General features: G+C 49.5%; 1 protein-coding gene across 2 annotated transcripts in view; it reads right to left on the bottom strand.

Moving 5' to 3' along the window:
* Window positions 1-27,637, bottom strand: part of LOC134928637 (KAT8 regulatory NSL complex subunit 1-like) — a 135,048-nt gene that overhangs the window by 86,283 nt on the left and 21,128 nt on the right. For both annotated transcript variants that reach the window (XM_063924578.1, XM_063924577.1), the window contains exons 2-3: window positions 14,068-14,212; window positions 97-285 (exon numbers count right to left, since the gene is read on the bottom strand). In XM_063924578.1, coding sequence (XP_063780648.1) covers window positions 97-285; window positions 14,068-14,212 — 334 coding nt within the window. The remainder of the gene's footprint in view (window positions 1-96; window positions 286-14,067; window positions 14,213-27,637) is intronic.

Raw genomic sequence — 27,637 nt, 5'->3', positions numbered from 1 at the left:
TAGCCTGGCCTCCTAACTTACTCACTCTCCATCCATTCAGCAATCAAGTAAATCAATAAAACAGTTGGAGGAAGTATAACAGAAAAGGGTTCTCACCTGTTTGTCAGAGTTTTGCAGAGAAGGGGTGGGAGTGCTAGACGTGGCTTCACGCAGATTGTCCCCCAATGGGGCTTTTACAGCAGAAGGCAACCGGCTGCCTCTTGCACTCAGCACAGCTGAGGGTCCGGGAAATGGTCGCGTTGTTGCGTCTTCACAGTGTGAGGAGTCTCCCAGAACAACACTTCCCTGTAAGGAAATCACACATCACTTGCTGGTGAGGGAATAGCTGCCATTACAGTCAGCCTTTGGCTGAAGGCAGCAATATCAGATGTAATACACACACAATCCATGAGCCATGCTGTGTTCTATCAACTGATTGCATGTGAACAGAATCAGATGCTTCAACAACTCCGTTCCAGCAGAAAGGGGGCGGGGCAAACAAACTACATTCTCAGTGCTGATATCTGAACACATATGCTGTCAGGAGCATGGAAAAAGACTATTTGAATTACTGTATAAAGGGATCAATTGCCAAGAGTCAGAAGTGAGCAGAAAACACAAAGAAAAAATAAGAATTTACTTACCGATAATTCTATTTCTCATAGTCCGTAGTGGGTGCTGGGAACTCCGTAAGGACCATGGGTAATAGCGGCTCCGCAGGAGACTGGGCACAAAAGTAAAGCTTTAGGACTACCTGGTGTGCACTGGCTCCTCCCCCCATGACCCCCCTCCAAGCCTCAGTTAGGATACTGTGCCCGGACGAGCGTACACAATAAGGAAGGATTTATGAATCCCGGGTAAGACTCATACCAGCCACACCAATCACACCGTACAACTTGTGATCTGAACCCAGTTAACAGCATGATAACAGAGGAGCCTCTGGAAAGATGGCTCACAACCACAATAACCCGATTTTTGTAACAATAACTATGTACAAGTATTGCAGACAATCCGCACTTGGGATGGGCGCCCAGCATCCACTACGGACTATGAGAAATAGAATTATCGGTAAGTAAATTCTTATTTTCTCTGACGTCCTAGTGGATGCTGGGAACTCCGTAAGGACCATGGGGATTATACCAAAGCTCCCAAACGGGCGGGAGAGAGCGGATGACTCTGCAGCACCGAATGAGAGAACTCAAGGTCCTCCTCAGCCAGGGTATCAAATTTGTAGAATTTAGCAAACGTGTTTGCCCCTGACCAAGTAGCTGCTCTGCAAAGTTGTAAAGCCGAGACCCCTCGGGCAGCCGCCCAAGATGAGCCCACTTTCCGTGTGGAATGGGCTTTTACAGATTTTGGCTGTGGCAGGCCTGCCACAGAATGTGCAAGCTGAATTGTACTACAAATCCAACGAGCAATAGTCTTGCTTAGAAGCAGGAGCACCCAGCTTGTTGGGTGCATACAGGATAAACAGCGAGTCAGATTTTCTGACTCCAGCCGTCCTGGAAACATATTTTCAGGGCCCTGACTACGTCCAGCAACTTGGAGTCCTCCAAGTCCCTAGTAGCCGCAGGTACCACAATAGGCTGGTTCAAGTGAAACGCTGAAACCACCTTAGGGAGAAATTGAGGATGAGTCCTCAATTCCGCCCTGTCTGAATGGAAGATCAGATAGGGGCCTTTACAGGATAAAGCCCGCCAATTCTGACACGCGCCTGGCCGAGGCCAGGGCCAACAACATGACCACTTTCCATGTGAGATATTTTAACTCCACAGATTCAAGTGGTTCAAACCAATGTGACTTTAGGAACCCCAAAACTACATTGAGATCCCAAGGTGCCACTGGAGGCACAAAAGGAGGCTGTATATGCAGTACCCCTTTTACAAACGTCTGAACTTCAGGAACTGAAGCTAGTTCTTTCTGGAAGAAAATTGACAGGGCCGAAATTTGAACCTTAATGGACCCCAATTTTAGGCCCATAGACACTCCTGTTTACAGGAAATGCAGGAATCGACCTAGTTGAAAATTCCTCCATCGGGGCCTTACTGGCCTCGCACCCCGCAACATATTTTCGCCAAATGCGGTGATAATGCTTTGCGGTTACATCCTTCCTGGCTTGATCAGGGTAGGGATGACTTCATCCGATATGCCTTTTTCCTTCAGGATCCGGCGTTCAACCGCCCTGCCGTTAAACGCAGCCGCGGTAAGTCTTGGAATAGACAGGGTCCTTGCTGGAGCAGGTCCCTTCTTAGAGGTAGAGGCCACGGGTCCTCCGTGAGCATCTCTTGAAGTTCCGGGTACCAAGTCCTTCTTGGCCAATCCGGAGCCACGAGTATAGTTCTTGCTCCCCTCCGTCTTATAATTCTCAGTACTTTTGGTATGAGAGGAAGAGGAGGGAACACATACACTGACTGGTACACCCACGGTGTTACCAGAGCGTCCACAGCTATTGCCTGAGGGTCCCTTGACCTGGCGCAATACCTGTCCAATTTTTTGTTTAGGCGGGACGCCATCATGTCCACCTTTGGTTTTTCCCAATGGTTTACAATCATGTGGAAGACTTCTGGGTGAAGTCCCCACTCTCCCGGGTGGAGGCTGTGCCTGCTGAGGAAGTCTGCTTCCCAGTTGTCCACTCCCGGAATGAATACTGCTGACAGTGCTATCACATGATTTTCCGCCCAGCGAAGAATCCTTGCAGCTTCTGCCATTGACTGCTTCTTGTGCCACCCTGTCTGTTTACGTGGGTGACTGCCGTGATGTTGTCCGACTGGATCAACACCGGCTGACCTTGAAGCAGAGGTCTTGCTAAGCTGAGAGCATTGTAAATGGCCCTTAGCTCCAGGATATTTATGTGAAATGATGTCTCCAGGCTTGACCATAAGCCCTGGAAATTTCTTCCCTGCGTGACTGCTCCCCAGCTGGCATCCGTGGTCACCAGGACCCAGTCCTGAATGCCGAATCTGCGGCCCTCTAGAAGATGAGCACTCTGCAACCACCACAGGAGGGACACCCTTGTCCTTGGTGACCGGGTTATCCGCTGATGCATCTTAAGATGCGACCCGGACCATTTGTCCAGCAGGTCCCACTGGAAAGTTCTTGCGTGGAATCTGCCGAATGGCTTTGCTTCGTAGGAAGCCACCATTTTTCCCAGAACCCTTGTGCATTGATGCACTGAGACTTGGCTCGGTTTTAGGAGGTTCCTGACTAGTTTGGATAACTCCCTGGCTCTCTCCTCCGGGAGAAACACCTTTTTCTGAACTGTGTCCAGAATCATCCCTAGGAACAGAAGACGAGTCGCCGGAACCAGCTGCGATTTTGGAATATTGAGAATCCAACCGTGCTGTCGCAACACTACCTGAGATAGTGCTACACCGACCTCCAACTGTTCCCTGGATCTTACCCTTATCAGGAGATCGTCCAAGTAAGGGATAACTAAAACTCCCTTCCTTCGAAGGAGTATCATCATTTCGGCCATTACCTTGGTAAAGACCCGGGGTGCCGTGGACCATCCAAACGGCAGCGTCTGAAACTGATAGTGACAGTTCTGTACCACAAACCTGAGGTACCCTTGGTGAGAAGGGTAAATTTGGACATGAAGGTAAGCATCCTTGATGTCCAGAGACACCATGTAGTCCCCTTCTCTTGAATTTGAACCTCTGTATGTAAGTGTTCAAAGATTTTAGATTTAAAATCGGTCTCACCGAGCCGTCCGGCTTCAGTACCACAACAGTGTGGAGTAATACCCCTTTCCCTGTTGCAGGAGGGGTACCTTGATTATCACCTGCTGGGAATACAGCTTGTGAATGGCTTCCAAAACTGCCTCCCTGTCTGCTTGTAAAGCCCCAGCGTCATGCTGAGGGCTTGGCAGAGGCGGGAGAGGGCTTCTGTTCCTGGGAACTGGCTGATTTCTGCAGCCTTTTTCCTCTCCCTCTGTCACGGGGCAGAAATGAGGAACCTTTTGCCCACTTGCCCTTATGGGAACGAAAGGACTGCGCCTGATAATACGGCGTCTTCTTATGTTGAGAGGCGACCTGGGGTAAAAACGTGGATTTCCCAGCTGTTGCCGTGGCCACCAGGTCTGAAAGACCGACCCCAAATAACTCCTCCCCTTTATAAGGCAATACTTCCATATGCCATTTGGAATCCGCATCACCTGACCACTGTCGTGTCCATAACCCTCTTCTGGTAGAAATGGACAGCGCACTTACTCTTGATGCCAGTCGGCAAATATCCCGCTGTGCATCACACATATATAGAAATGCATCTTTTAAATGCTCTACAGGCAATAATATACTGTCCCTATCTAGGGTATCAATATTTTCAGTCAGGGAATCCAACCACGCCAACCCAGCACTGCACATCCAGGCTGAGGCGATTGCTGGTCGCAGTATAACACCAGTATGTGTGTAAATACATTTTAGGATATCCTCCTGCTTTCTATCAGCAGGATCCTTAAGGGCGGCCATCTCAGGAGAGGGTAGAGCCCTTGTTTTGACAAGCGTGTGAGCGCTTTATCCACCCTAGGGGGTGTTTCCCAACGCACCCTAACCTCTGGCGGGAAAGGATATAATGCCAATAACTTTTTAGAAATTATCAGTTTTTTATCGGGGGAAACCCACACTTCATCACACACCATTTAATTTCTCAGATTCAGGAAAACTACAGGTAGTTTTTCCTCACCGAACATAATACCCCTATTGGTGGTACTCGTATTATCAGAAATGTGTAAAACATTTTTCATTGCCTCAATCATGTAACGTGTGGCCCTACTGGAAGTCATATTTGTCTCTTCACCGTCGACACTGGAGTCAGTATCCGTGTCGGCGTCTGTATCTGCCATCTGAGGTAACGGGCGCTTTAGAGCCCCTGACGGCCTGTGAGACGTCTGGACAGGCACAAGCTGAGTAGCCGGCTGTCTCGTGTCAATCATTGTCTTTTGTAAAGAGCTGACACTGTCACGTAATTCCTTCCAACAGTTCATCCACTCAGGTGTCGACCCCCTAGGGGGTGACATCCCTATTACAGGCAATTTGCTCCGCCTCATTTTCCTCCTCATACATGTCGACACAAACGTACCGACACACAGCACACACACCGGGAATGCTCTGATAGAGGACAGGACCCCACTAGCCCTTTGGGGAGACAGAGGGAGAGTTTGCCAGCACACACCAGAGCGCGCTATATATATATATATATATATATATATATATATATATATATATATATATATATATATATACATACATACACACACATATATACATACACACACACACACAGGGATAACCTTATATAAGTGTTTTTCCCCTTATAGCTGCTGTATTGTTAATACTGCGCCTAATTAGTGCCCCCCTCTCTTTTTTAACCCTTTCTGTAGTGTAGTGACTGCAGGGGAGAGCCAGGTAGCTTCCCTCCAACGGAGCTGTGAGGGAAAATGGCGCCAGTGTGCTGAGGAGATAGGCTCCGCCCCCTTCTCGGCGGCCTTTTCTCCCGTTTTTCAGTGTAATCTGGCAGGGGTTAAAATTCATCCATATAGCCCTGGGGGCTATATGTGATGTATTTTCGCCAGCCAAGGTGTTTTTATTGCTGCTCAGGGCGCCCCCCCCTAGCGCCCTGCACCCTCAGTGACCGAAGTGTGCTGAGGAGCAATGGCGCACAGCTGCAGTGCTGTGCGCTACCTTGGTGAAGACAGGATGTCTTCTGCCGCCGATTTTCCGGACCTCTTCTTGCTTCTGGCTCTGTAAGGGGGCCGGCAGCGCGGCTCTGGGACCGGACTCCATGGCTGGGCCTGTGTTCGATCCCTCTGGAGCTAATGGTGTCCAGTAGCCTAAAAAGCCCAATCCACTCTGCACGCAGGTGAGTTCGCTTCTTCTCCCCTTAGTCCCTCGATGCAGTGAGCCTGTTGCCAGCAGGTCTCACTGAAAATAAAAAACCTAAAACTAAACTTTTCACTAAGCAGCTCAGGAGAGCCCCTAGTGTGCACCCTTCTCGTTCGGGCACAAAAATCTAACTGGAGGCTTGGAGGGGGGTCATGGGGGGAGGAGCCAGTGCACACCAGGTAGTCCTAAAGCTTTACTTTTGTGCCCAGTCTCCTGCGGAGCCGCTATTCCCCATGGTCCTTACGGAGTTCCCAGCATCCACTAGGACGTCAGAGAAAATAAGAATTTACTTACCGATAATTCTATTTCTCGGAGTCCGTAGTGGATGCTGGGGTTCCTGAAAGGACCATGGGGAATAGCGGCTCCGCAGGAGACAGGGCACAAAAGTAAAGCTTTTACAGGTCAGGTGGTGTGTACTGGCTCCTCCCCCTATGACCCTCCTCCAGACTCCAGTTAGGTACTGTGCCCGGACGAGCGTACACAATAAGGGAGGATTTTGAATCCCGGGTAAGACTCATACCAGCCACACCAATCACACCGTACAACTTGTGATCTAAACCCAGTTAACAGTATGATAACAGAGGAGCCTCTGAAAGATGGCTTCCTAAACAATAACCCGAATTAGTTAACAATAACTATGTACAAGTATTGCAGATAATCCGCACTTGGGATGGGCGCCCAGCATCCACTACGGACTCCGAGAAATAGAATTATCGGTAAGTAAATTCTTATTTTCTCTATCGTCCTAAGTGGATGCTGGGGTTCCTGAAAGGACCATGGGGATTATACCAAAGCTCCCAAACGGGCGGGAGAGTGCGGATGACTCTGCAGCACCGAATGAGAGAACTCCAGGTCCTCCTTTGCCAGGGTATCAAATTTGTAAAAATTTACAAACGTGTTCTCCCCTGACCACGTAGCTGCTCGGCAGAGTTGTAATGCCGAGACCCCTCGGGCAGCCGCCCAAGATGAGCCCACCTTCCTTGCGGAATGGGCCTTAACAGATTTAGGCTGTGGCAGGCCTGCCACAGAATGTACAAGTTGAATTTTGTTACAAAACCAACGAGCAATCGACTGCTTAGAAGCAGGTGCACCCAACTTGTTGGGTGCATACAGTATAAACAGCGAGTCAGATTTTCTGACTCCAGCCGTCCTTTAAATGTATATTTTTAAGGCTCTGACAACGTCCAACAACTTGGAGTCCTTCAAGTCGTCTGTAGCCGCAGGCACTACAATAGGCTGGTTCAGGTGAAACGCTGATACCACCTTAGGGAGAAAATGCGGACGCGTCCGCAGCTCTGCCCTATGTCGAATGGAAAATTAAATAAGGGCTTTTATAAGACAAAGCCGCCAGTTCAGATACTCTCCCGGCCGAAGCCAGGGCCAGTAACATAGTCACTTTCCATGTGAGATATTTCAAATCCACATTCTTTAGTGGTTCAAACCAATTGGATTTGAGGAAATCTAAAACTACATTTAGATCCCACGGTGCCACCTTAGGCACCACAGGAGGCTGTATATGCAGTACTCCTTTGATAAAAATCTGGACCTCAGGGACTGAGGCCAATTCTTTGTGGAAGAATATTGATAGGGCCGAAATTTGAACCTTAATAGATCCCAATTTGAGACCCATAGACAATCCTGATTGCAGGAAATGTAGGAAAACGACCCAGTTGAAATTCCTCCATCGGAGCACTCCGCTGCTCGCACCACGCAACATATTTTCGCCAAATACGGCGATAATGCTTCGCGGTGACTTCCTTCCTTGCCTTTATCAAGGTAGGAATGACTTCTTCTGGAATGCCTTTTCCTTTTAGGATCTGGCATTCAACGCCATGCCGTCAAACGCAGCCGCGGTAAGTCTTGAAAAAGACAAGGACCCTGCTGAAGCAGGTCCCTTCTCAGAAGTAGAGGCCACGGATCGTCCGTGACCATCTCTTGAAGTTCCGGGTACCAAGTCCTTCTTGGCCAATCCGGAGCCACTAGTCTTACTCCTCTTTGCCGTATAATCCTCAATACCTTTGGTATGAGAGGCAGAGGAGGAAACACATATACCGACTGGTACACCCAAGGTGTTACCAGCGCGTCCACAGCTATTGCCTGCGGATCTCTTGACCTGGCGCAATACCTGTCCAGTGTTTTGTTGAGGCGAGACGCCATCATGTCCACCATTGGTTCTACCCAACGGTTTAATAGCATGTGGAAAACTTCTGGATGAAGTCCCCACTCTCCCGGGTGAAGGTCGTGTCTGCTGAGGAAGTCTGCTTCCCAGTTGTCCACGCCCGGGATGAATACTGCTGACAGTGCTATCACGTGATTCTCCGCCCAGCGAAGGATCCTGGCAGCTTCTGCCATTGCCCTCCTGCTTCTTGTGCCGCCCTGTCTGTTTACATGGGCGACTGCCGTGATGTTGTCTGACTGGATCAACACCGGTCTTCCTTGAAGCAGAGGTTCCGCCTGGCTTAGAGCATTGTAGATTGCTCTTAGTTCCAGAATGCTTATGTGAAGAGACTTTTTCAGGCTCGACCACACTCCCTGGAAATTTCTTCCCTGTGTGACTGCTCCCCAGCCTCTCAGGCTGGCATCCGTGGTCACCAGGATCCAATCCTGTATGCCGAATCTGCGGCCCTCCAATAGATGAGCCTCCTGCAACCACCACAGAAGGGATACCCTTGTCCTCGGCGACAGGGTTATCCGCAGGTGCATCTGAAGATGCGACCCTGACCATTTGTCCAACAGATCCCTTTGCATGGAATCTGCCGAAAGGGATTGCTTCGTAAGAAGCTACCATTTTTTCCCAGGACTCTTGTGCATTGATGTACAGACACCTTTCCTGGTTTTAGGAGGTTCCTGACCAGGTCAGATAACTCCTTGGCTTTTTCTTCGGGAAGAAAAACCTTTTTCTGAACTGTGTCCAGAATCATCCCCAGGAACAGCAGACGAGTTGTCGGCATTAATTGGGATTTTGGAATATTCAGAATCCATCCGTGCTGCTTTAGCACCTCTTGAGATAGTGCTAAACCCATCTCTAGCTGTTCTCTGGACCTTGCCCTTATTAGGAGATCGTCCAAGTATGGGATAATTAATACGCCTTTTCTTCGAAGAAGAAATATTATCTCGGCCATTACCTTTGTAAAGACCCGAGGTGCCGTGGACAAACCAAACGGCAGCGTCTGAAACTGATAGTGACAGTTTTGTACAACGAACCTGAGGTACCCCTGGTGTGAGGGGTAATTGGAACGTGGAGATACGCATCCTTGATGTCCAAGGATACCATAAAGTCCCCTTCTTCCAGGTTCGCTATCACTGCTCTGAGTGACTCCATCTTGAACTTGAACTTCTTTATGTATAGGTTCAAGGACTTTAGATTTAGAATAGGCCTTACCGAGCCATCTGGCTTCGGTACCACAAATAGAGTGGAATAATACCCCTTCCCTTGTTGTAGAAGAGGTACCTTGACTATCACCTGCTGAGAATACAGCTTGTGAATGGCTTCCAAAACCGTCTCCCTTTCTGAGGGGGACGTTGGTAAAGCAGACTTCAGGAAACGGCGAGGTGGCTCTGTCTCTAATTTCAACCTGTACCCCTGAGATATTATCTGCAGGATCCAGGGATTTACCTGCGAGTGAGCCCACTGCGCGCTGTAATTTTTGAGACGACCGCCTACCGCCCCCGAGTCCGCTTGCGAAGCCCCAGCGTCATGCTGAGGCTTTTGTAGAAGCCGGGGAGGGCTTCTGTTCCTGGGAAGGAGCTGCCTGTTGCTGTCTCTTCCCTCGTCCTCTGCCTCGTGGCAGATATGAATAGCCCTTTGCTCTCTTATTTTTAAAGGAACGAAAGGGCTGCGGTTGAAAGGTCGGTGCCTTTTTCTGTTGGGGAGTGACTTGAGGTAGAAAGGTGGATTTCCCGGCCGTAGCCGTGGCCACCAAATCCGATAGACCGACCTCAAATAACTCCTCTACGCATCGCCTGTCCACTGTCGTGTCCATAACGCTCTTCTGGCCGAAATGGACATAGCACTTACCCGTGATGCCAGTGTGCAGATATCTCTCTGTGCATCACGCATATAAAGAAATGCATCCTTTATTTGTTCTAACGACAGTAAAATATTGTCCCTGTCCAGGGTATCAATATTTTCGATCAGGGACTCTGACCAAACTACCCCAGCACTGCACATCCAGGCAGTCGCAATAGCTGGTCGTAGTATAACACCTGCATGTGTGTATATACCTTTTTGGATATTTTCCATCCTCCTATCTGATGGATCTTTAAGTGCGTCCGTCTCAGGAGAGGGTAACGCCACTTGTTTTGATAAGCGTGTTAGCGCTTTGTCCACCCTAGGAGGTGTTTCCCAGCGCTCCCTAACCTCTGGCGGGAAAGGGTATAAAGCCAATAACTTCTTTGAAATTAGCAGTTTTTTATCGGGGCACCCCACGCTTCATCACACACGTCATTTAATTCTTCTGATTCGGTAAAAACTACTGGTAGTTTTTTCACACCCCACATAATACCCTGTTTAGTGGTACCTGTAGTATCAGCTAAATGTAACATCTCCTTTATTGCCAAAATCATATAACGTGTGGCCCTACTGGAAAATACGGTTGATTCGTCACCTTCACCACCGGAATCAGTGCCTGTGTCTGGGTCTGTGTCGACCGACTGAGGCAAGGGACGTTTTACAGCCCCTGACGGTGTTTGAGGCGCCTGGACAGACACTAATTGAGTGTCCGGCCGCCTCATGTCGGCAAACGACTGCTTAAGCGAGTTGACGCTATCCCGTAATTCCACAAATAAAGGCATCCATTCTGGTGTCGACCCCCTAGGAGGTGACATCCTCATATTTGGCAATTGCTCCGCCTCCACACCAATAACGTCCTCATACATGTCGACACACACGTACCGACACACAGCAGACACACAGGGAATGCTCTATACGAAGACAGGACCCACTAGCCCTTTGGGGAGACAGAGGGAGAGTCTGCCAGCACACACCAAAAAGCGCTATATATGACAGGGATAGCCTTATGATTAAGTGCTCCCTTATAGCTGCTTTTATATTAATATATTGCCATTTATTCTGCCCCCCCTCTCTGTTATACCCTGTTTCTGTAGTGCAGTGCAGGGGAGAGACCTGGGAGCCTTCCTGACCAGCGGAGCTGTGACAGAAAATGGCGCCGTGTGCTGAGGAGATAGGCCCCGCCCCTTTTTCGGCGGGCTCGTCTCCCGCTATTTAGTACATTTAGGCAGGGGTAAATATCTCCATATAGCCTCTGGGGCTATATGTGAGGTATTTTTAGCCTTTTTAAAGGTTTTCATTTGCCTCCCAGGGCGCCCCCCCCCAGCGCCCTGCACCCTCAGTGACTGCCGTGTGAAGTGTGCTGAGAGGAAAATGGCGCACAGCTGCAGTGCTGTGCGCTACCTTAAGACGACTGCAGGAGTCTTCAGCCGCCGATTCTGGACCTCTTCTTGCTTCAGCATCTGCGAGGGGGCCGGCGGCGTGGCTCCGGTGACCATCCAGGCTGTACCTGTGATCGTCCCTCTGGAGCTTCATGTCCAGTAGCCAAGAAGCCAATCCATCCTGCACGCAGGTGAGTTCACTTCTTCTCCCCTCTGTCCCTCGTTGCAGTGATCCTGTTGCCAGCAGGAATCACTGTAAAATAAAAAACCTAAGCTAAACTCTCTAAGCAGCTCTTTATGAGAGCCACCTAGAATTGCACCCTTCTCGGCCGGGCACAAAAATCTAACTGGAGTCTGGAGGAGGGTCATAGGGGGAGGAGCCAGTACACACCACCTGACCTGTAAAAGCTTTACTTTTGTGCCCTGTCTCCTGCGGAGCCGCTATTCCCCATGGTCCTTTCAGGAACCCCAGCATCCACTTAGGACGATAGAGAAATAAATGTTTGAGCAATGTCTAATAGTGCCCATACACTTGTGCGATGCCCAGCGACATCGCAACAGCAGTTGAACTGCCAAAGTGATTGCCATGTGAACGATCGCATGGTAATCACGTGATGGGCACGTCACCGCCGAGTGGGAGCGGCCTCCATCCGCTCCCAGCGGGTGCCCATCGCACAGTGATACGTAGCATGTGTTTTTAACAACACATGCGATCGCACTGCGATTCGATTAATATTAAGTGCAGCACATACTATTTTGAGATGCGAGATAAAATGTGCATACAATCCTTCTATTTCGCTCACAGATGCGGTCGAAATCGAAGGTTAGCACCGATTATCAGTATGGGCACCATGACAGCTGAAAGTGCCTTTGTTATTATACACTAAATGTGCATTATCTGCAGTTAGTATACTACTCCGCTCACTTACAGACCTGCATGACGGCTTCGCATTACTGTGATACTGGGGTCTGTATAGGGCTACCCGGAAACGGAGTGGATTAAACACAAACAGTGCCCGGTTCTCAATCTTTTATTCCAGATAGCAGACGACTCTTGGGGAAGTGTTACATTTACCAGAGAGCATTTGTAGTATTATTTGGGAATAGAATGATGGAATGAGTAGACTAGCAAGCAATATAAGGGTACATGAGCTACGGCATAGTATGCTGCTTTCAATGTCCAAAGACAAAAGTATATTCTGTAATTAGATACAGCGGCAGGAATCAGACACAGGGCAGATTGCCCCCTTCAGCTACACCATGACTGGGACACAAGCTTGTTATTCACACCAGACAGACCCCTCTTATATCTGGCGTTTACACTGATGACACCTATAGCGAACCACAGAACATTCTTCCTGCCTGACAATTACTATTAGAACTCTTTACAAGACAAAATTTTTATGGAGCGATCATTTCCCCAGTAATCCTAGACAAGCAGTTATCATCTGCTGTATAAGAAGGGTATTTTATCACTATGAGGCGGCCAGTGTCACACAGCTGCACCTCAGGCAGGAGAGATCAGGACTGAGGAGGAACCTTGTCTGGGAGGACAATGCAATGTCTGCAGGGCAGGGCTCTCACGGCTAGCAGAGGCGCAGCACAGGGAGTGGTGACATACATAACTATAGACTGTCTACACAAGTTCTTTCACTGAGCTGGCTTACATTGTGTCCCTATATCTATCTGGGTGTCTGACAAAGACGAGTAGGAATCACATGTAAAAGTTTCAAACTGGGACATAGCGGGTGCCAGCATCAGTTATATCATAAGGAATTTACAATAAGCAGAATGGTCCTTTGTCTTCCTGCAAAGCGGATGTCTCATGTGAAAATAATTTTTTTTTGCAAATACCCAGTCTTGGTCCATCACATCTTAATGTAATGACTCTATAAAGAACCTTCATCCCTTATTAGACTCTAAGGGGGCGATTCAATTGTGGCGCACAGCCTCTGCTGGGCATCTATCAGAGCTATTCAACTGTTGGTCCTATCAGATGTTCATTAGAATTTAACGCTTATGAAAGCTCCGGATTTAGCCGTGCAAAGCAGCTAAACCCACATACAGTTCTCGTGTGGACGTCTATAGTCCAGGATTGGGCGCTTTAAGCATCCAAACTAGAGACTTCTAACATTTTTTCTCACACCATCAGAGGCTGTGAGAAAATGGTGTGCCACAGCTAATGGGCATCTGATTGGAGCAACAACTGAATAGATGCCCATTAGTATAGACGCCCAGCAAGGGCCATGCGCCACAATTAAAAAGCCCCCAGGCGATTCAATGGTTTTAATGGGCACCCAAAAAGTGCCCATTACTTCTAATGTGCCCAAAAGCAAAGCGGCTAAACGCAACTAAAATACTGTCCGTACACCAAAAAGTGCCGTTTGGGCGCCTAAAGAGGAAACTTTCCGCACATTTCAGCTTGCCATCTCAGAAGGTGGTGACCTGCAATGTATTGTCGTCCACTGCATTGGGGGATTTATTTATTTTTTATATATGTGCGGTGCTAATTAGTGGTCACCAGACAAAGCAAATCAATTGTTGCTCTGTTCAGACAGGAACGTTACAGATGGACGCAGTCTGTGGATTGTGCACACTGGCCAGGACTTTAGACTGATTTATCCACTTTACTCAGCTAAACCCAGTACTTTTAGGCGTGACCAGTGCATTTAATGGGTGCACAGAACAAACGAATTGCTCCGTTCAGGCACCCATAAAATTACCATGGCACTGAAAACTGAATTCCCCCCTAAGGGCAGTGAATCATGTACTAGGCACAGCTTTTAGGAAGCCTCCTGAAATCAGACGCTGCGCTTACCTTGGTACAACGGATTTGTTTGTAGATCTCAGTCTGTTGCCGTATGCGAAACTCTAGGTCAGAAACCTGAGCCTGTAACCAGGTCCAGCGACAGATAATGGCGGCTCGCTCCACTGCCCACCTCCACTCAGCGTGCTGGTCAGACCTGCGGAGAGAGACAGTGTTCAGCGTCCACGCCCATTCCAACAGCAAGGGACAATATCACACTGCTATTCTTATTCAGTGGTGGCGCAGAAGCACTGGGAACACGACTTCGTGTATGTGAGGGCATTGTATGGGGAATTATGCAAATGACCATATAACTAACACAATATTCTGTAGAGACAAGTGCACACTAACATGGAGCCAATCCAGCCTTCTCCTGTGACTTGTGGCAGTGTGAATGGAATACAGTTTGTGTGGTGCCTGGGAACACAGAGCGGCAGGACAGACACTGCCATAAATCAAGGAGGTTTAAAAATGATCCAAATGGCGTTCCATATTGCAGCAATAATATTTAATGAAATAATCCGGTATAAAGCACTCAATTTATTATACTATAGTGCATTTCCCATGCACAAAAGTCCTTCATCAAGTCTCCAGTGCACAAATCACAAGTGTTAGTAATTTATACAATCTACTGCTCTGGCTAGAAGTACAATAGTAACTTGCTGCTGCCTTCTACTCCAGCTCAGTGCTCTGATGGGATTACCTGCTAGTCCCAGGCTACAGTCACTTAAGATGCTGCAGTGTCACTGGCATAGCCCTATGAAGTATTACTGCCATACATCACTTGTGTGTACAAGAGAAGCACACCCTTCCAGACACGACAAATCGCAGCAGAAAAGGGAAAGTGTGATAGGAATATGTGGGTCAGTTATTACAGGCACACTATTCACATCAATAATATACAACAGCTGTTCTAGATTAGAAAGGAAGAGGCTTTAAAATCATGAGAATCTGAATCACCTGACCCAAACTAACCGGTTTTCTTTTTTATTACATAATATTCCTCGGGTTATGCATAGTTTTCCACGACATCAATCGAGTGCAAATAGAACCTGTGGTGACACAGGGCCCGCAATGTGGCAAGCCCAAGGGACTTGTTGCGCTCGACCCTCCCCCCCCCCCCCCCCCCCTCCCCCGATGCCAGCGGACGTTTGCTGACCGGTCAGGCATACCCAACCCGAAGTTTACAGTGACTACTGAAATCACAGCACTTTTTCTTTGTAGAATGAGAACGAAGCAAATCAATAACCTACACTTAGATCATTGTACTGTGACTGTACACTGCAGCATGCATAGGGATAACGTTATACGTGATGGGATATATGCATCCACCAATAGAACCGAAGCTGGAATGGAAGTTATCCCAGGTACGCTCCTAGTGACAGCAAGACATAGCGGACGCTGGACGACAATGGGGCCGATTCAAAACTGCACACCCAATATATTAGACACTGAGTCTCAATCGCAACTGCGCCTCCGGTCATTGGTGCAGGCGTTTTAAACAGTGTTTAGCAACATGACAAATCCCTTAACTGGAGGATGAACAGCTAGCGTCAAATACCACACCCTCAGGATAGGTCTATAGACAGCAACCTACAGACTCCAGGCAGGAGAGCGCACAGCTGGAGCACTGGTGTACACAGAAGCTGCTTTTTCCATTCACTGCTATCAGCTGGCAAACAAATATATGAAGAACTGAAAGCTGCAGTGGTAAGTGCGCAATAATCCACTGCCTCCTCCTCCTCCATAGTAACACGGCTCGTTACAGGTTAATAGGACTGGTTTGACAAGATCGCTTTTGAGCTGCAGACATAACAGATTACACAGGCAGACACGGAAGGATAGAGCATGAACGCGCTGCATTTATTCTGCAGCAGAATAAACCTAAACAGATGTCATTATAAGCCAATCATAGTAAGCAATGGCCCGTCTGCTTCCCTCATCAAGGTGCGTAACCGTGCGCTGGCGAGTAGTATAAACAAGGGGACCCATCTGTAGGGCCACTGACTTGGACCAGACTGCTAGAAGTGGGGCAATCAGCAGTCCCAGTGACACCTGACAGTCCCTCGCCCACTACTACACAGCTCATGGTCAGGCTTCTTGTTGGGATGACTTGTAGTAAGGCTTCTTCCGATGTTGGCCAGTGCTTTATACAGCTCCATTACAGCACCGCATGGGCAATCACGCTGAACATTCCACCCACTGAATATCACCATGGAAAGCACGGGACACAACAAGCCGTTCTGTGCAAACCTATCTTCCATAAACCCACATCAGCCAAGCGCTCAGCAGCCATTCCTACAGTACAATAACTAAACCCAAACCTCTTTATGATGAGATAAACATCAGACCTAACAGGACGTTCTACAGCGGCTCCTCAGCATCTCTATGGTGTGCCCCATGTTTACAGCCAGTAATTAGGATTTACATATGGCCATAAGGCCTGGTCCCCTCAGTGAGTGCCCGGTTAAACCCTACACCTCCCCGCAACAATGGTGGCTGACTGAATGGTCAGCACTTTTGTATCAGGAGGGCCAGTAAGCAAGGTCCCAATACCAAGCTTGGGGATTCCATTCTTGGAGCCACAATGCCTGGCTGCCCACACATTACCTTGCTACAGTATGTAAATGGACGCAATTTCCCATTCTGGAAAAGCAGATTGTATCCATTTGGAACCCCCCCTTCCACTCCCCCCAAATCAATGGTAATTACCTGATGTAACTATTACACAGTGCAGTAACCAGGCAGTCACAGAGCGGAGTAAGGAAACTCTACGTATCCTCAGTCATTGCCACCAGCAAAAAACACTAAGTCCCAGGGACCCCTGGGGTCCTACGCCACTATTTCAGGGTCCCATCGCATATTATGGGGGATGAGGGCAGGCAGCAGCTGGGGCAGTTAGCATTTGGGATAAAGAGGGTTAAGGTAAAGCAGCAGTTGGGGTAGAGGCAGAGAAAAGTTGGGTTAGAAGGGGGTTAAGGGCAGACAGTGCTGTGGGTACGTGTAGACAGCAGAAGGAACAGTGCTGGGGGGAGATAGGGGCTAATGGCTACCAGTGCTTGGGGTAGGTTGGGGGAAGTAAATAGCTGCTTAGGCAGTACTGAGTGGCAAGGAGGTGGACAGGGGCAGGAAGTACTGGGGGTAGGGAGAGGCGTAAGGGTAGATAGCAACTGGGGTAGTGCTCAGGGCAAGGAGAGGGTTATCGGCAGCCAGTGCTGGGGGTACAGATGGGGTGAGGGTAGAAGCCTGCATACTGACACAGTCATCTAGAAGTTATTACCAGCTATTCACGGGTCATACTGTAACCTCAATCTACTCCAATATTCCTTCTAAGACCGCCATGTCTATTCCTGCAAATCATCCTCCGGAAGCTGCTATAACCTGGCCTGAGCCCAAGTATAGGACAATCATGGCAATAAGTCATGTGACAGGAGGAGAAGAATATCCCACATATACTGGAGCAGAGGTGCGGGTTACAGGGAGTGTGGCTGCTGGGGGCACAACCTCTTCTACATGTATGGCCGGCAGACCTGGGCAGCCTCCGGGAAGGGAGCACCATCCTGGCACACACACTAGGGTGTCTCAGCCTCCACCTCTGGGTCAGCTCACCTGTCTTCCAGCCTCCCTCTGGAAGACACACCCGTGTCTCTCAACCCCCCCCCCCCCCGTGTGTCTCTCAGCCGCCGCCCCCCCCCGTGTGTCTCTCAGCCGCCGCCCCCCCCCGTGTGTCTCTCAGCCGCCGCCCCCCCCCCCCCGTGTGTCTCTCAGCCGCCCCCCCCCCCCGTGTGTCTCTCAGCCCCCCCCCCCCGTGTGTCTCTCAGCCGCCCCCCCCCCCCCCGTGTGTCTCTCAGCCGCCCCCCCCCCCCCCCCCGTGTGTCTCTCAGCCGCCACCACCCGTGTGTCTCTCAGCCGCCCCCCCCGTGTGTCTCTCAGCCGCCACCACCCGTGTGTCTCTCAGCCGCCACCACCCGTGTGTCTCTCAGCCGCCACCACCCGTGTGTCTCTCAGCCGCCACCACCCGTGTGTGTCTCTCAGCCGCCACCACCCGTGTGTCTCTCAGCCGCCACCACCCGTGTGTCTCTCAGCCGCCACCACCCGTGTGTCTCTCAGCCACCACCACCCGTGTGTCTCTCAGCCACCACCACCCGTGTGTCTCTCAGCCACCACCACCCGTGTGTCTCTCAGCCACCACCACCCGTGTGTCTCTCAGCCCCCCCCACCCGTGTGTCTCTCAGCCCCCCCCTTCAGATGCCCTTTGAGTATTTCAGCCTCTGTGTAAGCTCGCCTGCGTCTCTCAGCATTCCTGTCAGTCTCCCCATCACCACACACTCCAGCTTCAGACACCCAGCAGCAGACCACTTCAAGGCGGTGACTGGCCAGCCCAGGATGCAGAAAATGAACACCTCATGGGAAGCCACGCATGCACATAGCGCTGGATGTATAGTGCAGAGCCACACAGGGGGTGTAGAGTCCACCGCTGACATCATTCATAGCTGCACGGAGAGGACTGCCAGCAGCAGCCTCATCCGTGCAGCTGCAATAAAATTAACTGACCCTCCCCCCCCACACCCACCCACCCTTGCAGGAACACTCAGGGGATTGGCTGCAGGGGGAGTGCTTTTCAGGGACCCACACTTTTGGTAATGAGTGTCCCCAGGCCTCAAAACTGGATAAAAATAAGAATTTACTTACCGATAATTCTATTTCTCGTAGTCCGTAGTGGATGCTGGGGACTCCGTCAGGACCATGGGGGTTAGCGGCTCCGCAGGAGACAGGGCACAAAAGTAAAAGCTTTAGGATCAGGTGGTGTGCACTGGCTCCTCCCCCTATTACCCTCCTCCAAGCCTCAGTTAGGATACTGTGCCCAGACAAGCGTACACAATAAGGAAGGATTTTGAATCCCGGGTAAGACTCATACCAGCCACACCAATCACACTGTACAACCTGTGATCTGAACCCAGTTAACAGCATGATAACAGAGGAGCCTCTGTAAAGATGGCTCACAACAATAATAACCCGATTTTTGTAACAATAACTATGTACAAGTATTGCAGACAATCCGCACTTGGGATGGGCGCCCAGCATCCACTACGGACTACGAGAAATAGAATTATCGGTAAGTAAATTCTTATTTTCTCTGACGTCCTAAGTGGATGCTGGGGACTCCGTCAGGACCATGGGGATTATACCAAAGCTCCCAAACGGGCGGGAGAGTGCGGATGACTCTGCAGCACCGAGTGAGAGAACTCCAGGTCCTCCTCAGCCAGGGTGTGCCCCTGACCAAGTAGCAGCTCGGCAAAGTTGTAAAGCCGAGACCCCTCGGGCAGCCGCCCAAGATGAGCCCACCTTCCTTGTGGAATGGGCATTTACATATTTTGGCTGTGGCAGGCCTGCCACAGAATGTGCAAGCTGAATTGTACTACACATCCAACTAGCAATCGTCTGCTTAGAAGCAAGAGCACCCAGTTTGTTGGGTGCATACAGGATAACAGCAAGTCAGTTTTCCTGACTCCAGCCGTCCTGGAAACCTATATTTTCAGGGCCCTGACAACATCTAGCAACTTGGAGTCCTCCAAGACCCTAGTAGCCGCAGGTACCACAATAAGCTGGTTCAGGTGAAACGCTGACACCACCTTAGGGAGAAACTGGGGACGAGTCCGCAGCTCTGCCCTGTCCGAATGGACAATCAGATATGGGCTTTTGTGAGACAAAGCCGCCAATTCTGACACTCGCCTGGCCGAGGCCAGGGCAAACATCATGGTCACTTTCCATGTGAGATATTTCAAATCCACAGATTTGAGCGGTTTAAACCAATGTGATTTGAGGAATCCCAGAACTACGTTGAGATCCCACAGTGCCACTGGAGGCACAAAAGGGGGTTGTATATGCAGTACTCCCTTGACAAACTTCTGGACTTCAGGAACTGAAGCCAATTCTTTCTGGAAGAAAATCGACAGGGCCGAAATTTGAACCTTAATGGACCCCAATTTGAGGCCCATAGACACTCCTGTTTGCAGGAAATGCAGGAATCGACCGAGTTGAAATTTCTTCGTGGGGCCTTCCTGGCCTCACACCACGCAACATATTTTCGCCACATGTGGTGATAATAAGAATTTACTTACCGATAATTCTATTTCTCGGAGTCCGTAGTGGATGCTGGGGTTCCTGAAAGGACCATGGGGAATAGCGGCTCCGCAGGAGACAGGGCACAAAAAAGTAAAGCTTTACTAGGTCAGGTGGTGTGCACTGGCTCCTCCCCCTATGACCCTCCTCCAGACTCCAGTTAGGTACTGTGCCCGGACGAGCATACACAATAAGGGAGGCATTTTGAATCCCGGGTAAGACTCATACCAGCCACACCAATCACACCGTACAACTTGTGATCTAAACCCAGTTAACAGTATGACAACAGAAAGGGCCTCTTAAAGATGGCTCCTTAACAATAACCCGAATTAGTTAACAATAACTATGTACAAGTATTGCAGATAATCCGCACTTGGGATGGGCGCCCAGCATCCACTACGGACTCCGAGAAATAGAATTATCGGTAAGTAAATTCTTATTTTCTCTATCGTCCTAAGTGGATGCTGGGGTTCCTGAAAGGACCATGGGGATTATACCAAAGCTCCCAAACGGGCGGGAGAGTGCGGATGACTCTGCAGCACCGAATGAGAGAACTCCAGGTCCTCCTTTGCCAGGGTATCAAATTTGTAAAATTTTACAAACGTGTTCTCCCCCGACCACGTAGCTGCTCGGCAGAGTTGTAATGCCGAGACCCCTCGGGCAGCCGCCCAAGATGAGCCCACCTTCCTTGTGGAGTGGGCTTTTACAGTTTTAGGCTGTGGCAGGCCTGCCACAGAATGTGCAAGTTGAATTGTGTTACAAATCCAACGAGCAATCGACTGCTTAGAAGCAGGTGCGCCCAACTTGTTGGGTGCATACAATATAAACAGCGAGTCAGATTTTCTGACTCCAGCCGTCCTTGCAATGTATATTTTTAAGGCTCTGACAACGTCCAACAACTTGGAGTCCTCCAAGTCGCTAGTGGCCGCAGGCACCACAATAGGTTGGTTCAGATGAAATGCTGATACCACTTTAGGGAGAAAATGCGGACGAGTCCGCAGTTCTGCCCTATCCGAATGGAAGATTAGATAAGGACTTTTATAAGATAAAGCCGCCAATTCAGATACTCTCCTGGCAGAGGCCAGGGCTAGTAACATAGTCACTTTCAATGTGAGATATTTCAAATCCACCTTTTTCAATGGTTCAAACCAATGGGATTTGAGGAAATCTAAAACTACATTTAGATCCCACGGTGCCACCGGAGGCACCACAGGAGGCTGTATATGCAGTACTCCCTTGACAAAAGTCTGGACCTCAGGGACAGAGGCCAATTCTTTTTGGAAGAATATTGACAGGGCCGAAATTTGAACCTTAATGGATCCCAATTTGAGACCCATAGATAATCCTGATTGCAGGAAATGTAGGAAACGACCCAGTTGGAATTCCTCCGTCGGAACCCTCCGATCCTCGCACCACGCTACATATTTTCGCCAAATGCGGTGATAATGTTTCACGGTGACTTCCTTCCGTGCCTTAATCAAGGTAGGAATGACTTCTTCTGGAATGCCTTTCCCTTTTAGGATCTGGCGTTCAACCGCCATGCCGTCAAACGCAGCCGCGGTAAGTCTTGAAAAAGACAGGGACCCTGCTGTAGCAGGTCCCTTCTCAGAGGTAGAGGCCACGGTTCGTCCGTGAGCATCTCTTGAAGTTCCGGATACCAAGTCCTTCTCGGCCAATCCGGAACCACTAGTATTGTTCTTACTCTTCTTTGCCGTATGATCTTCAATACCTTTGGTATGAGCGGCAGAGGAGGAAACACATACACTGACTGGTACACCCAAGGAGTTACCAGTGCGTCCACAGCTATTGCCTGTGGATCTCTTGACCTGGCGCAATATTTGTCCAGTTTCTTGTTGAGGCGAGACGCCATCATGTCTACAATTGGTCTTTCCCAACGGTCTATTAACATGTTGAAGACTTCTGGATGTAGACCCCACTCTCCCGGATGAAGATCGTGTCTGCTGAGGAAGTCTGCTTCCCAGTTGTCCACGCCCGGGATGAACACTGCTGACAGTGCTATCACGTGATTCTCCGCCCAGCGAAGAATCTTGGCAGCTTCTGCCATTGCACTCCTGCTTCTTGTGCCGCCCTGCCTGTTTACATGGGCGACCGCCGTGATGTTGTCCGACTGAATCAACACCGGCTTTCCTTGCAGGAGAAGTTCCGCCTGGCTTAGAGCATTGTAGATTGCTCTTAGTTCCAGAATGTTTATGTGAAGAGACTTTTCCAGACTCGTCCATACTCCCTGGAAGTTTCTTCCTTGTGTGACTGCTCCCCAGCCTCTCAGGCTGGCGTCCGTGGTCACCAGGATCCAATCCTGAATGCCGAATCTGCGGCCTTCTAATAGGTGAGCCTTCTGCAACCACCACAGAAGTGACACCCTTGTCTTTGGTGACAGGGTTATTCGCAGGTGCATCTGCAGATGCGACCCTGACCATTTGTCCAACAGATCCCTTTGGAATATTCTTGCATGGAATCTGCCGAATGGAATTGCTTCGTAAGAAGCCACCATTTTTCCCAGGACTCTTGTGCATTGATGTACTGACACTTTTCCTGGTTTTAGGAGGTTCCTGACCAGATCGGATAACTCCTTGGCTTTTTCCTCTGGAAGGAAAACCTTTTTCTGAACCGTGTCCAGAATCATTCCTAGGAACAGCAGACGAGTTGTCGGGATTAAATGGGATTTTGGAATATTCAGAATCCACCCGTGTTGTCTTAGCACCTCTTGAGATAGTGCTAAAGCTGTCTCCAGCTGTTCTCTGGACCCTGCCCTTATTAGGAGATCGTCCAAGTATGGGATAACTAATACGCCTTTTCTTCGAAGAAGAATCATCATCTCGGCCATTACCTTGGTAAAGACCCGAGGCGCCGTGGACAATCCGAACGGCAGCGTCTGAAACTGATAGTGACAGTTTTTAACAATGAACCTGAGGTACCCCTGGTGTGCGGGGTAAATCGGAACGTGTAGATACGCATCCTTGATGTCCAAGGATACCATAAAGTCCCCTTCTTCCAGGTTCGCTATCACTGCTCTGAGTGACTCCATCTTGAACTTGAACTTTTTTATGTAGGGGTTCAAGGACTTCAGATTTAGAATAGGCCTTACCGAGCCATCCGGCTTCGGTACCACAAATAGAGTGGAATAATACCCCTTTCCTTGTTGTAATAGGGGTACTTTGACTATCACCTGCTGAGCGTACAGCTTGTGAATGGCTTCCAACACCCTCTCCCTTTCGGAAGAGACGGTTGGTAAGGCAGACTTCAGGAAACGATGAGGAGGATCCGTCTCTAATTCCAACCTGTACCCCTGAGATATTATCTGCAGGATCCAGGGGTCTACCTGCGAGTGAGCCCACTGCGCGCTGTAATTTTTGAGACGGCCCCCCACTGTCCCCGAGTCCGCTTGAGAGGCCCCAGCGTCATGCTGAGGTTTTTGCAGGAGCCGGGGAGGGCTTCTGTTCCTGGGAAGGAGCTGCCTGTTGGTGTCTCTTCCCTCTTCCTCTGCCTCGTGGCAGGTACGACAAGCCCTTTGCTCTCTTATTTTTGTAGGAGCGAAAAAGCTGCGGTTGAAAGGTCGGTGCCTTTCTCTGTTGGGGAGTGACTTGAGGTAAAAAAGTGGATTTCCCGGCAGTAGCCGTGGCCACCAAGTCTGATAGACCAACTCCAAATAACTCCTCCCCTTTATACGGCAAAACCTCCATGTGACGTTTTGAATCCGCATCGCCTGTCCACTGTCGTGTCCATAAGGCTCTTCTGGCTGAAATGGACATAGCACTCACCCGAGATGCCAGTGTGCAAATATCCCTCTGTGCATCACGCATATAGATAAATGCATCCTTTATTTGTTCTAACGACAGTAAAACATTGTCCCTATCTAGGGTATCAATATTTTCAATCAGGGATTCTGACCAAACTACTCCAGCACTGCACATCCAGGCAGTTGCTATAGCTGGTCGTAGTATAACACCTGCATGTGTGTATATATTCTTTTGAATAACTTCCATCTTTCTATCTGATGGATCCTTAAGTGCGGCCGTCTCAGGAGAGGGTAACGCCACTTGTTTGGATAAGCGTGTGAGCGCCTTGTCCACCTTAGGGGGTGTTTCCCAGCGCGCCCTAACCTCTGGCGGGAAAGGGTATAATGCCAATAACTTTTTTGAAATTATCAACTTTTTATCAGGAGCAACCCACGCTTCATCACACACGTCATTTAATTCTTCTGATTCAGGAAAAACTGTTTGTAGTTTTTTCACACCATACATAATACCCTGTTTTACGGTATCTGTAGTATCAGCTAAATGTAACGTCTCCTTCATTGCCAAAATCATATAACGTGTGGCCCTACTGGAAAATACGTTTGAATTTCTACCGTCGTCACTGGAATCAGTGCCCGTGTCTGGGTCTGTGTCGACCGACTGAGGCAAAGGGCGTTTTACAGCCCCTGACGGTGTTTGAGGCGCCTGGACAGGCATTAATTGATTGTCCGGCCGCCTCATGTCCTCAACTGACTGTTTAAGGGAAGATAAACCATCACGTAATTCCACAAATAAAGGCATCCATTCTGGTGTCGACCCCCTGGGGGGTGACATCTGCATATTTGGCAATTGCTCCGCCTCCACATCAATATCGTCCTCATACATGTCGACACCACGTACCGACACACACCGCAAACTCACAGGGAATGCTCTAATGAAGACAGGACCCACTAGCCCTTTTAGGGAGACAGAGGGAGAGTCTGCCAGCACACACCACAAAGCGCTATATATACAAGGGATATCCTTATATTAAGTGCTCCCTTATAGCTGCTTTAATATATATATATATAGCCATTAATGTGCCCCCCCTCTCTGTTTTACCCTGTTTCTGTAGTGCAGTGCAGGGGAGAGACCTGGGAGCCGTTCTGACCAGCGGAGCTGTGACAGAAAATGGCGCCGTGTGCTGAGGAGATAGGCCCCGCCCCTTTTTCGGCGGGTTCTTCTCCCGCTATTTTTCCAGTCAGGCAGGGGTTAAATATCTCCATATAGCCCCTATGGGCTATATGTGAGGTATTTTTAGCCTTGTATAAGGTTTATATTTGCCTCTCAGAGCGCCCCCCCCCAGCGCTCTGCACCCTCAGTGACTGCCCAGTGAAGTGTGCTGAGAGGAAAATGGCGCACAGCTGCAGTGCTGTGCGCTACCTTATGAAGACTGAGGAGTCTTCAGCCGCCGTTTTCCGGACCTCTTCACGCTTCAGCATCTGCAAGGGGGTCGGCGGCGCGGCTCCGGGACCGGACTCCACGGCTGGGCCTGTGTTCGATCCCTCTGGAGCTAATGGTGTCCAGTAGCCAAGCAGCAAATCCACTCTGCATGCAGGTGAGTTTACTACTTTCCCCCTAAGTCCCACGTTGCAGTGATCCTGTTGCCAGCAGGACTCACTGTAAAGAAAAAAAAAACCTAAACTAAACTTTCTCTAAGCAGCTCTTTAGGAGAGCCACCTAGATTGCACCCTTCTCGTTCGGGCACAAAATCTAACTGGAGTCTGGAGGAGGGTCATAGGGGGAGGAGCCAGTGCACACCACCTGACCTAGTAAAGCTTTACTTTTTTGTGCCCTGTCTCCTGCGGAGCCGCTATTCCCCATGGTCCTTTCAGGAACCCCAGCATCCACTTAGGACGATAGAGAAAATGTTGTGCGGTCACCTCCTTCCTGGCTTTGACCAGGGTAGGAATGACCTCTTCCGGAATGCCTTTTTCCCTTAGGATCCGGCGTTCAACCGCCATGCCGTCAAACGCAGCCGCGGTAAGTCTTGGAACAGACATGGTACTTGCTGAAGCAAGTCCCTTCTTAGCGGCAGAGGCCATGAGTCCTCTGTGAGCATCTCTTGAAGTTCCGGGTACCAAGTCCTCCTTGGCCAATCCGGAGCCACGAGTATAGTTCTTACTCCTCTACGTCTTATAATTCTCAGTACGTTAGGTATGAGAAGCAGAGGAGGGAACACATACACCGACTGGTACACCCACGGTGTTACCAGAACGTCCACAGCTATTGCCTGAGGGTCTCTTGACCTGGCGCAATACCTGTCCAGTTTTTTGTTCAGGCGGGACGCCATCATGTCCACCTTTGGTCTTTCCCAACAATTCACAATCATGTGGAAGACTTCCCGATGAAGTCCCCACTCTCCCGGGTGGAGGTCGTGCTGAGGAAGTCTGCTTCCCAGTTGTCCACTCCCGGAATGAACACTGCTGACAGTGCTATCACATGATTTTCCACCCAGCGAAGAATCCTTGCAGTTTCTGCCATTGCCCTCCTGCTTCTTGTGCCGCCCTGTCTGTTTACGTGGGCGACTGCCGTGATGTTGTCCCACTGGATCAATACCGGCTGACCTTGAAGCAGAGGTCTTGCTAAGCTTACAGCATTGTAAATTGCTCTTAGCTCCAGTATATTTATGTGGAGAGAAGTCTCCAGACTTGATCACACTCCCTGGAAATTTTTTCCTTGTGTGACTGCTCCCCAGCCTTTCAGGCTGGCATCCGTGGTCATCAGGACCCAGTCCTGAATGCCGAATCTGTGGCCCTTTACTAGATGAGCACTCTGCAGCCACCACAGAAGAGACACCCTTGTCCTTGGAGACAGGGTTATCCGCTGATGCATCTGAAGATGCGATCCGGACCATTTTTCCAGCAGATCCCACTGAAAAGTTCTTGCGTGAAATCTGCCGAATGGAATCGCTTCGTAAGAAGCCACCATTTTTCCCAGGACCCTTGTGCAATGATGCACTGACACTTTTCCTGGTTTTAGGAGGTTCCTGACTAGCTCGGATAACTCCCTGGCTTTCTCCTCCGGGAGAAACACCTTTTTCTGGACTGTGTCCAGAATCATCCCTAGGAACAGCAGACGTGTCGTCGGAGACAGCTGCGATTTTGGAATATTTAGAATCCACCCGTGCTGTCGTAGAACTACTTGAGATAGTGCTACTCCGACCTCCAACTGTTCTCTGGACCTTGCCCTTATCAGGAGATCGTCCAAGTAAGGGATAATTAAGACGCCTTTTCTTTGAAGAAGAATTATCATTTCGGCCATTACCTTGGTAAAGACCCGGGGTGCCGTGGACAATCCAAACGGCAGCGTCTGAAACTGATAGTGACAGTTTTGTACCACGAACCTGAGGTACCCTTGGTGAGAAGGGCAAATTGGGACATGGAGGTAAGCATCCTTGATGTCCAGGGACACCATATAGTCCCCTTCTTCCTGGTTCGCTATCACTGCTCTGAGTGACTCCATCTTGATTTGAACCTTTGTATGTAAGTGTTCAAATATTTCAGATTTAGAATAGGTCTCACCGAGCCGTCTGGCTTCAGTACCACAATATAGTGTGGAATAATACCCCTTTCCTTGTTGTAGGAGGGGTACTTTGATTATCACCTGCTGGGAATACAGCTTGTGAATTGTTTCCAATACTGCCTCCCTGTCGGAGGAGGCAG

The sequence above is a fragment of the Pseudophryne corroboree genome, chromosome 5 (genome assembly GCF_028390025.1).
Source record: "Pseudophryne corroboree isolate aPseCor3 chromosome 5, aPseCor3.hap2, whole genome shotgun sequence".
Lineage (NCBI taxonomy): Eukaryota > Metazoa > Chordata > Amphibia > Anura > Myobatrachidae > Pseudophryne > Pseudophryne corroboree.
Note: the sequence above shows the minus strand (reverse complement) of the source record. Positions and strands in the feature narration are given on the sequence as shown.